This window comes from Megascapheus bottae, chromosome 2 (assembly GCF_031878675.1).
Source record: "Megascapheus bottae isolate mThoBot1 chromosome 2, mThoBot2.hap1, whole genome shotgun sequence".
NCBI classification, from domain to species: domain Eukaryota; kingdom Metazoa; phylum Chordata; class Mammalia; order Rodentia; family Geomyidae; genus Megascapheus; species Megascapheus bottae.
The window spans coordinates 84,121,020-84,132,767 of record NC_143510.1 but is presented as its reverse complement, the minus strand read 5'-3'; the positions used below and the strand labels follow the sequence as shown (position 1 = coordinate 84,132,767).

The 11,748-nt window shown below is 44.2% G+C and overlaps 1 protein-coding gene across 4 annotated transcripts in view; it reads right to left on the bottom strand.

Annotated features, from left to right (window-relative positions):
- Positions 1-10,968: 10,968 nt before the first annotated feature.
- The window catches only part of Txnrd1 (thioredoxin reductase 1), a 93,559-nt gene continuing 92,779 nt past the window's right edge, over positions 10,969-11,748 (bottom strand). For all 4 annotated transcript variants that reach the window (XM_090328542.1, XM_090328543.1, XM_090328541.1 and 1 more), the window contains one exon: positions 10,969-11,512. In XM_090328542.1, coding sequence (XP_090184668.1) covers positions 11,444-11,512 — 69 coding nt within the window. In that variant the 3' untranslated portion in view covers positions 10,969-11,443. The remainder of the gene's footprint in view (positions 11,513-11,748) is intronic.

The following is an 11,748-nucleotide window of genomic DNA, read 5'->3' as shown; positions in this document are numbered from 1 at the left end:
CAGTCTTCTAAGCCACTGTTGGCCTCTAGGAGTATCTGCATGTCCTGAGCGCCATCTAGGGGTACCCAGAGTGGCACTGGGTTTCGCATTCTCAAATCTGGTCTTGGGGAATGGGGCAGGCTTTCTTTCCTCTGAGGTCTCTCCAGAGAGGCAAGGATGACTTGAAAGGACACCAGCCCCCTCTGATTCTAGGGTACATTACAGGAAACCAAGGCCAGTTGGTTCCTGAAACTCTGAATTTCCTTTAGGACAACCCATCTTGGATTTGGCCTGAGGGGTAGGAGTTTGTAAAAGCTTCCTGAGCACATATTCCTTCATTTGACAACTTACATAAACCAGACTGATTCCTTGAAAATACCAGTATGAACCAGATCGTTTGAATATAGCTACAACTGCTAAGAAAATTGAATTTATAATTTTAAAATGCATGAAACGAAGTCTCCAGAGCCAGATGGCTTTGCTGGAGAATTTTACCAAATGTTTAACACCATCTTCGCATGTTATCTTTCAGAAAATAGAAAAGGATGCACTCCCCAACTCATCTTATTAAACTAGCAACACAGCGATAGCAAAGCCAGAGAAAATTCAAGAAAGGAAAGCACAGATCAATATCTCTCACCAACATCATTAAGAAAACATTAATGGCAGTATTCATCAGTATCTGCCAAGAACTGTATGCCATTGCCAGGGAAGTTCATTTCACAGATGCAAGACTGGCTGACTGGCTGACTGTTTGAAAATCAGTCAGTGCAACCCATCATATTAATGAGCTAAAAAAATCAGAAATCACATCATATGAACTAATACAGAAAGAATATCATCCTATAAAATACATTGCCCATTCATAATTTTAAAAACTAAATTCAGAAAAATGAAAATAGAGTATTTCTTCAATAAAACACTTACAAAACCTATATTTAATAGTAAAAGACTACATGCATTCCCGTTCAAACTGTGAATGAAGCCAAGATGTTCAGAACTACAAACTTCTGCTGTGTAAAATATTTTGCGAAAAGGGTAAAAAGATAGGTATAGAATGGTAGAAAATACTTGTCAGCAACATAACGAAGGACCAGTATCTGGACTATATATAGAATTCTCACCAACCTCCATAGCTCATGCCTGTAATTCCAGCCACTACAGCTAACATCCACACGTGCTGTGACTCTAGTTCTGACTGTATAGTATTTTTATTAACAGATGTTTCTCCCCTGTTACATGGACTATATTCTACTCACTATACTGACCATACTTATGCAGAGACTAGAGGGTAAAAGAGTGGCCACTGAGTCCAGTCTGTCTCAGTTCAAATCCTAACTCTATGAATAAGGAGCCATATAAACAAGCCACATCTATTTCTTCTGTCTCATTGTCTGCACGTGAAAATGGATACAAGAAGCACACAGGGCCTGGGGGAGGGGGAGAGGGAGAGTGGTGGAGGCCTGGTTCAATTGGTACAACTGGTAGAGCACTAGCCAGTGAGCAAAAGCAGCAGGTACAGAGCTTGAGCCCCAGCCTCTGATCTAAAAGAAAAAGAAAGAAAAGAACCAGAGAAGGCTTGCTACATGGTGTTGTGGCAAGAATTTATCATGAATTACTGCATGTCAACTGTCAGGTCTGCCGAAAGGAAACCCCACATAGTTCAGTTGCGTGAAGAAAGAGCAGACTCCTGCCGCCCAAGATGGAGTCGGGCTAGCAAGAGGACTTATGGCAGGAAGTGAGAGATTATATAGGGGGAGGGGTATAGCCACAATGGAAGTGGATGTGATCTCAGAGGATGGGCAAATATCTCAGACTGGGAGACCTCCCACTGCCCCCAGCATGCCAGTTGCCAGGGTTACAGGTGCTGGGCAGGTATTTCCAGGAGAGTCTTCCAGGTGGACCTAACATCAACCACTTAGAATGGTGCCTCGAAAATTCTCCGGCTGGGAGTTTGGCCTAGTAGTAGAGTGCTTGCCTAGTGTGCATAAAGACCCAGGTTCAATTCCTTGGTACCACATAAATAGAAAAAAGCTGGAAGTGGTGCTGAGGCTTAAATGGTAAACTCTAGCCTTGAGAAAAGTCCAAGGAAGTGCTCAGACCCTGAGCTCAAGCACAGCACTGGCAAAAAGAAATTACAGAATTCTCAATGATGTGAATTATAGTTATCATTAAAGCCATGGAGTCTATCGAGAGACTATCATAGTCACCCGGAAGCAGCAGTTTAAAGTTTTCAGGATGGCAGATGGAGGCCTCCAGCTACCTCTAAAAAGGGTCAGGAAGATGTCACAAGAAGGATACAGGCCACCACTGCATGTCCCTTGCCCATGTCCCCTTTAACGGGTGTGCAGTCATTTCTCCATGGAGATGGTATCTAGTGTCCCTGGGGGTCTCGGGGCTCTTGGTCACAACTTCCTTTTATATGTTTCTCACTTGAGGGGGCCAAGCCCTTCTGGTCTTTTCTGAGTCTTTCAAACTTAGCAAGCCATACAAAGTAGGCACTTTGTAACAACTTGTTAAATGTCCCTGTTTAAAATAGATCTAAACATCTTTGCTTGCTTGCTTTTCCTTCCTTCCTTCCTTCCTTCTTTCCTTTCTTCCTTCCTTCCTTCCCTCCCTCCCTCCCTCCTCTCTTTCTCTTTCTTTCTTTCCTTCCTTCCTTTCATTCTTTCCTTTCTTTCTTTCCTTCTGTCTTTCCTTCTTTCTTTCTGTCTTTCCTTCTTTCTCTTTCTTTCTCCAAGACTGGGCCTGAACTCAGTACTAACACTATCAACTGAGCCATGTCTCCAACCTTATCTAAGCTTTTCAATATCCATCTCTCCCTGCTTCATCTCGGGACCTGCTCTAACCAAGGGTTTCCCAGCCACATCCTTTCTGTTGAGTCATGAAACAGGAAGGTCTTATATTCACTTGAGAAATCTTTCCCTAGGATTCTCCTAATCCCTTCTCCCACTTAAGAGACAGCAAAGACAAAGGGAAATTGCTGGATTAAGTAGTTAGGAATCTAAGTTGCTTCTTCGTTTTAAAGGATCGAACACAAGAACACTTTATGTCGACTCCTTAGTAATACTCGACGGCCTAGTGTCACTAAGTATGGAGCTAGGCAGTAAGCACACCCACCAGGAAGAGAGTGCTTCTAAGATAGATCTTTGAAGGCTAGATTGGCACCCGTTTGTCCTCCCTCTCCCCTTTCTGACCAGTTGTGCCCATGGACACACTACCCAAACTGCTTTATCCAGGTTATTTAGGTATCCATCCATTTCCTTTCCAGATACAGTGGGCACACTGTCATGTCATTAAATCCACAAGGCCAAAACCTTAAAAATGGCTGCACCATGTTCCCATGTCATGGACCACTCCTTTCTTTAGTTCCTTGGTTTGAGATTTCAGACTGCATCCAGATTTTCATAGCCATAAGTATCCTTATCCCAAAAATCTCAAGAAAAGTCTCTAGAGGAATTGCTGTGTCCCAGAGTCTCTGTTTTTTACAGCTGTCAGTATTTGGTGATTAGCATGACCACAATTTCTCATGGTGCAGAGAGGCTGTCACACTCATATTCCATAGCACTGCCTGCAGTTGTGGGCAGACCCATGATGCAACCCAGACTTCGTATTTCCTTCCTGAAGGCACAAGGACATCTGCAGTAAGTGAGATGAATCAAGACTACAAACGGTCTCAGGAAGGTTCCAGAGCCAGAAGTACAAAATGAACTTTCAGTCTTCAGAATGTTCACAGTTTGGGTTTATGGAGAAAGAGCATTCCTTACTTACTGAATGTTCTGGCACTTTTGGCAAGGAAGACTGGTCTAGGATGAGAGGAGGTAGTGCAGAGTAAGGACAGGTCTCTTTCTTGGAAGTCCAGATCTGTGCTAAATCCTGGCTTTACCTATGATAAGCTAGCTCTCAATGGCTTGACACCTCTGGACTTCAAGTTTTCTCTTCTCTGACAGAGCTGAGAAGACTACAAAGGATTAAATGTATGAAATACTGGTACATCCTTAACTGGCATTGAGTCAGCATGAATCAGGTTATTAAACTTGACTTAGGAAGCCAGGTACCAATGTTCATGCCTGGAATCCTAGCTACTCAAGAGGCTGAGATCAGAGGATTACAGTCTAAAGCCAGCCAGGCAGGAAAGGTTGTGAGACTCTTACCTCTAACTACCAAAAAATTCAGAAGTGGCACTGTGACTTGTGGCTCAAGGTAGTAGAATGCTAGTCTTTAGTGAAAAAGCTCAGAAAAAGTGCCTAGGCCCTGAGTTCAAGCTTCACGAAAGAAAAGAAAAGAAAGAAAGACCTTGACTTAGTAAATAGCAGAGCTAGAATTCCACAGCTCTGGATTTTCCAACCATCCTAATAAACACCTAGACCAATTCCCACAGAATTCGCCCAATTAGGAGGCCAGAAATCTAAACGGGGAAAAGGCCCACCAGAAGCTGTGGAATTTTTTCAGTGGTTCCAAGTGGCTTCTTTTCACCACGAGCACTCTGGGCACTCGGCAAACTGATGCCCTTGTGGAATGGGGCAGGAGTCCAGGCCAGCCATTCAAAGGCCTCTTCAGAGACCTCTTTTGCTGTCCCAGAGTATGGAGGTTAAAAAGGACTTCAATGGAGCCAAAGCAAAGCCAGCCAAACTCTGGTCAGAACACCAGCAATTCCCACTAAGTGCCAGTGTCATCTAGAACAGCAGCCACCCAGGTTTGGTGCAAAGGTGTTTGTTTGATGTCTGGTTAGGCTACAGCAGACTGCTGGATGGGAGGGTATCAGGGTGACCAGGGTGTCACAGATATGCAGGGACAGTGTGACACGGGAGAGAGGGGGCAATGCAAGAGTACAGCCACACGTTTATCCCTACACATACCTGGAAGAACCCATAGCAAGCTCTGGATTGTTTGTTAAGTTTGAGGGAAAAGGGAAAGGGAAGGGAAGACAATGGGAAACCAGTGTTGTCCACATGGAGTCAAGAACCTTGCTCACACCAGCTTGTGTTTGCCAAGGGTCATTCTGTCAGACCCAAATTGCCTTCTACCCAGAGGGTGTGCATGGAAAGTTCCAGAAGCCCCCTGTCCAATGGCGCCTTTCACAGTTCACCCAACAGATACTAGGAAACAGAAAACTAGCCATCTGTTTAGCAAGTCCCACAAGGGGCTGTGCCTGACCAGGTATTTAACTTAGGGCCCATGTTTGCTAGGCAGGCACTCCAAAACGTCAGTCACATCTGACTCTAGCCTCTTGTTGCCTTTTTTCTGAGATAATGTCTTGCATTATGCCAAGGCTGGCTGTGATCCTCCCATTTGGGCTTCTTTTGTGTCACTGGGGACGACAGGCACATACTACCATGCTTCCCCAGGAGCTGGGACAAGACCCAGCACTGCACGCAGATATTGGGTGACAGAGGTTCTCATGAATTTTTATGGCTGGCCTTGAACTGAACCTTCTGATCTCTGCCTCCTAAGTAGCTAAGAGTAACAGGCATAAGCCATCAGTACCCAGTTGCAGGGGCTCCTTTAAGAGTGCTAAACCCTGTTCTAGAACTCTTCTCTGTGAAACATTATCCAAGGGGTGTATTCGTTGTTCAGAAGCAATGATTATTAGTAAATATGTCACTATCGATTATTCCTACAAATTAATTCCCATTGGGAGATACTATGGTGGGTACAGATGGGAGCTTTGAGAAGTTAGATACCAGTGGCGCAGTTCTCTAACCTAGCTAATCTCAGAAGGCTGAGATCTGAGGATCGTAGTTCAAAGCCAGCTCGCGAAGGAATTCTGTGAAACTTTTTTTTTTTTTTTGTCAATCCTGGGACGTGAACTCAGGGCCTGAGTGCTGCCCTTGGGATTTTTCAAGGCTAGAGCTCTACCTCTTGAGCCACAGCACCATTTTTCTGGCTCTATCTATCTATCTATCTATCTATCTATCTATATCTGTATGTGTGTGTGTGTGTGTGTGTTTATGTGTGTGTGTATGTGTATGATACTGAGGAAATGAACCCAGGTCTTTGTGCATGCATTCTACCAGTAGGCCAAACTCCTGGCCCTCTGAAATTTTTATCACCAATTAACTACCAAAAAAGCTGGATGTAGAGCTTTGGCTTAAAGTGGTAGAGCATTAGCCTTGAGCAAAAAAGCTCAGAGATAGCACCCAGGCTGAGTTTAAGCTCCAGGCCTGGCATGTGTGCACACACACACACAGAGTTGTCTTACCCAGGGAGTCGCTTCATTATAAAAGTGGCTTTGCCTGCCACAAGGAGCCAATAGCAACACCCAGCTCTGTCTTCAGTGTGACAAACGAGCTGCTTCCAGCCCTTACAACTATCCCAAGGAAAGAAAACCTGTTCTGGCTGAAGGCCACTGCTCTGAAATTACAGGACTGGAAGCCCCAACATGGTCTACCTGTCAGTTCATCAAAAGCAGTCCCCTCGGCCTCCCAGAGCACCACAGCTGCAAGTGGCCCTGCAGACCACACACAATCCCAGCTTTCTATGCTTTAGTGAAAATAGGGGAGAAATGGGTCTCACACATTCTCTTCTTTAAAGCATCCAAACATTCAAGCAAGGACCTGCCACTACAGAAGAGCCAGGGACATGAGCCCTCAGTGGTATCTCACCTGTTCTGGGACAGCAGGTGAGATCAGACACCCCCATTTCCCTGTGGCCAGGAAGGTCATCCTTCCATCCCAGCCTGCCTTATTTCACAAGTATGTGACACAGGATCACTAGATAAACTCTGGAGCCATAGCATCCTGTGTCCCTGGATGTATACACCTTGCCTCGCAGAGCGGGAGAGTGCACAACTACCCTAACAGGCAGCAGGCCTGGAAGGAATTTTGTCAGTGTTAGTTCTCCACACCCCCAAATTATTTGCTTTTATTCAATTCCCAAAGCAAAAGGTGTGAATAGCCACATATAGGAAAATTCATTCAACATCGCCCCTTTCCCATGCCTAGTTACCAGCTCTGTATAATTACTACAACTCCTGTGTACCTGCCAGAAAAATTCTATGCATGTGCAAGCAAACACAGCTCTTGGGTTTTGTATTTACTTTCAGAATTAGTCTCCACAGCAAATGAAACTGCTTTCCATTTGTGATCTTAGTTCAAACAAGAGTGTTGACACTGAAAAGAAAGGGGGATTTGCTTTAGAGCACAGTGCTAGGAAACAGGGAGGTAATGGTGAGATGAGTGAGGCCCCTGATGACAGCAGACCCCTCCAAGTTCCCTGGGCTGGGGGCAGGGGTAGAGAGGGAGGGGGGAAGCAGCGCAGGGAACCTGGTTCCCCTCTCCTCAGGGACACAGACCCTAGAAAGGGACTTGTAAGAGGCCCCCTGATGAAAAGTCATCTCCTTCTCCCACCACCTCTGTTCATCGAGGAATAACAGATAGCTTAGGCAAGGGGCACAACCCCAACACAAGGCCACTGAGAGCCCATGCAATAGACCTGAAAGAGACACCATGATCACTTGGACCAGTCTCTCTTCCTGTAAGTGATGGAGGTTTATATAAATCGCTGACCTTACTTCCCTTCCAGAAAAACATCTTGTGAACATAATCCATTCAGAAGCTGCATAAAGCCATGGGGGAAGGGAGCAGCATTCTAAGTGTGCACGAACATGTCTGGCCCCACTAATGCTTTTGCTCTTTTGTGCTTTGAGGTCTAAGTTTAAGGAATCTTTGGGGGCTGGGAATGTGCCTTAGCATGCATGAAACCCTAGGGTTGATTCTTCAGTGCCACATATACAGAAGCCAGAAGTTGTGCTGTGGGTCAAATGGTAGAGTGCTACCCTTGAACAAAAGCAGCTCAGGGACAGTGCCCAAACCTTGAGTTCAAGCCCCAGGACTGGAGGAAAAAAAGAATTCTTAGCTCCTCTAGTTTGGAGCTATTTTTTTTTAAATATCAAATCCAGTTGATTTGTTAATAAACACTCAGATTTAAGTGTGTTAAGTAGTGTTAGTGTAGTGTTAAGTAGCAATCCTATTTTATAGAATCATCTCTAAACTAATCATCTCTAATTTTTGCTTTAATTTCTATGTCCTTCAACTTTTTAACACTGTGTCTTATCCATGTAAGCAAAGTTTGTCTGGGAATCTGGCAGAAATGTGGTCTGCCATCCCCAGAGGTGGACACTAGGGGGCATGCCTTTTCTTAGGTTGTTGAAAGTGCTTGTGTGTAAGTAAACTACATAAGCAGAGCTTAGGCAAAGAACTGATGCCAAATCCTATTTTCTCACGTGAAAATGAGCCCATGCCAGCCCTGAAGGTTCAGACAAGATTGACTGAAGCAATGCATAGCAAAAGTCTTAAAATGTGTAGTTCTTCCTCTTTGACCAAATTTCCTACCCATAATTTTCCATGTTTTTCTCTCAAGTTCCTTGAAGGCCTTCATTCTCCTATGCACAGTGCCAAGGATCTACCCATTACCTTTTCTACAATCAACAAATGCTCTCAAGATTCCTAACTGCACTCGTATGCCACATGGCTAAGCATATTTAAGCATGTAAGGGGGAACTGCAAAGGAGGTGGCATGGAAACACACACAATTGGAAAAAAGAACTGACTTCTGGTGCCGGCAGTTCCATGTTTAGCTGTTTCACCCTAACATCAACTATCTAAGTAACAGGCTATGCACATGTTTCTCCACTGGGTAACAAGTTGGTTTTCTAGTCTGATTACTTGCCACCATCAACCACAAATATTACAATTGTTTCATATCTTTGCAAACATTTGACACCATCACTCTTCAGTCTTGATAGTTGTAATAGCAAAGGTTCTCCAGAGAAACAGAACCTCTGTGTGTGTGTGTGTGTGTGTGTGTGTGCATGTATTATGAGAAACTGGGTCACAAGATTATGGAGCTGAAGAGGCCCCACGGTTCCATTCCCACCTGCAAGGAGGCTCAGGAAAACCAGTGGTATGGTTCCAGTTCAAAACCAAAGACTTGTGACCAGGGTAGCCTTTGGTGTCCCAGACTATGGCCAAATGCCAGAAGTCTTAGAAGCAGCTCAAGGAATTTGTCCTTCTTGTTCTATTAGGACCCCTCAAGGACTTGTACCAAGAACATGAAGGGAGTTTAACTCGGTCTCTTTCAAAATTTTCATTTTCAGAATGACCCCTTACACTTCGGAAATAACACCCTGCCATCTATTGGACAGCCATAACCTAGCCACATGGATACTTAAAATTGATCATCAGAATGAGTATGAACTGACATCTCACCACAGTGTATTTCACATACTTTACTATTTGAGAAACATGTGAATCAACCATTGCTGACATAAAAGAAAGAGATTAGGCACCCCCACTGAATCTTCCTGAGTTTACAGGCAGGGATATGGTGCTGACAGTGTTGACTCCAGCCTCTCTATACCCAAAGGACTTCTGTATTCTCAGTTCAGAGATGAATAAAACATTCCACAGCCTTGCAGTGCTCATGAGAATCAAGAACACCAGAGCTGGTGGGCAAAGAACTGGGCATCAGCTTTAATGGAGTGGCATGGTCTCCTTCCAGTTCAAGTTAGAACAAGCTGGGAAGTGGAACCAGAAAGCCAACAGCACTAAAGTGTAATCCTCAGCAGGTGCCACCTCAGCTAACTGTGTGACATCACTAAGACGACTTCAACACCTGCATATTCAGCCCAAACTGGAACCACTTGACCTGCCTTCCAAAAGCCCCAGACCATCATGCAGTAAGAAGGCACATGTGACTATGAGCACTTTTAAATATTTCACATTGCTTTATTATTTTAGAAAATTTGTAACAAAAATACTTGGAACTGAAACATGAGTTACAGTACAGTGGGTAATTATGAATCTAAACAAGACAAGTCTATAACGTCTAACCCTCCTTGTGGGGACAGAACATTCCATTCTGCTAAGAGAGAATCACAACATGATTAGGCACAATTACCTCATACTGCCCTATTGTTCTAACCTCAGAGACTGTCAGACTTGAGGAGAGGGATTAAAAAATAAATAAAACTCAACACAAGTCCATCAGTTCCCCTTTCCTCCTCCCATTGTCTTCACCTGCAGAAGGGGCAAACTGAGGTGGAGCCTGTGAGGTGGCTTTGGGTTCTGCTGACGTGTGGGTTCCCTGAGGTGGCTCAGAAGTACACTGTAAAACAACCACTGGTGCAGCAGCGGAGAGGCACCAGATAAGGGAGGGCACGGGATGGGGGGGTATGAAAAGAAGCTATGAAAACCAGACAGGAAGTCTGTTGTCCACAGCGTGTGTTTGCAGCCCAACGTACGGCTGAAATAACCATAGCCAGTACATTTACACACAAGTGCCTGAGGAGTCAACATCTCTATCAAAATACAAGGTGGAATCCATATACACTTGTGCCAAAATTCCATCATCTTCAACAGAAAAAGTCAAAACTGCACGGCTTTAAATGAAAAATCCTTCACATCCACCTGTGTTCAAAAATAATAATTTATGGATTAACATCTTTAAAGCAATTACCACAAAAGATGTAAGTCATTAAGCATGGAAAGACCTATTTTTTGATGAATGCAGTTCTTAGCAAGGGATAGGATGATACGACAAAAAAAAAAAACAAAAAAAAAAAAACATGGTATTTTGTGATTTTAGCTTAAAAGCTAAACCCACTAAACAAAAACAAAGTTTTAAGCAAATCAAGTATTTTCCACTGTGAATGATCTCAGCTCACTTAACTCAATGCACAACACACTAAATTGAGTGAGACAGTTGGTGTTTTCCCCCCAGGCTATGCATCTGCCTCTAAGATGCCTGACAGACAGTAGGAATGCTGATGCTGGGGAGCCTGCACAATGATAGGCTGCTCTGAGAGGGCTGATCAAACACCACTTCCCTTCCTCAACAGAATCTGGTACTAACAATCAGTGACCTTGTGCGTGGGGGTGGATTCGCTGAGTTACTTGCGGTTTTACCTGTCTGGACATAACTATTAAAGGAGACAATGTGAGCCAGTCAGAAAAATGTAAGCATACATTGTAGTCATCCAGGGTTCTCTTTTACAGACAAATCTACTCAACCAAACAGTATATCTGGATATTGTAGTCATGACTTGTTTTATGACAAAAATAGATTGCTATTACCTTTCATCTCTAGAATCACTAACCTCCTGGAGAAAAGAGAAACATATAATCAACATTCACTAGTTGAGAATGACAGTAAGAAAACCTACATAGGAAAAGCATGCTGAACTGATTCGACAGCTGTTCCGTCACTGCCCACCACTTGGGCTTGAGGCTGGTGACTTCATGGACGCATCCCTCTGATGCACTGCCGAGAGTCAGCTCAAGTCCGTTACGGTGACCCCAGTGTGATGCTGCCTGCCTTCTGCCCAGAGACCCCGGGCCTTAGGAGCCAGTACGCATAGCATCCTATACAAGTGCCCAGAGCCTTCTTCAAGACTTCACCTTGGATGTTGGCAAGGATACAAATCAGTGGTGCGCAGTTTTGGCAAGAGCATCTACACTGGGGTTTAACCTCAGCAGCCGGTCTGGAGGATGTTTCCCCCAGAGCGTTTGGTCACCGACAACGTGGTAAAAATCTGTATGGAAGAAAAAGGAGGCAGGGCATTGTCAGACTCCTGAGCAAACAGGGTGATAGGTTACATCGCATACTTTAAAAATGACTTTGGAGACCATTTTTGAATGAACAGAACAGGTAAATGACCAAGGATGTCCTCTTGCATGTTACAGGCCAGGCCAGGTAAAAGGAAGAAACTTAAGTTCTAGTTTATGAACGCTGTTTGCATGGGATAAACAAAACCAATGTTACCTAAGT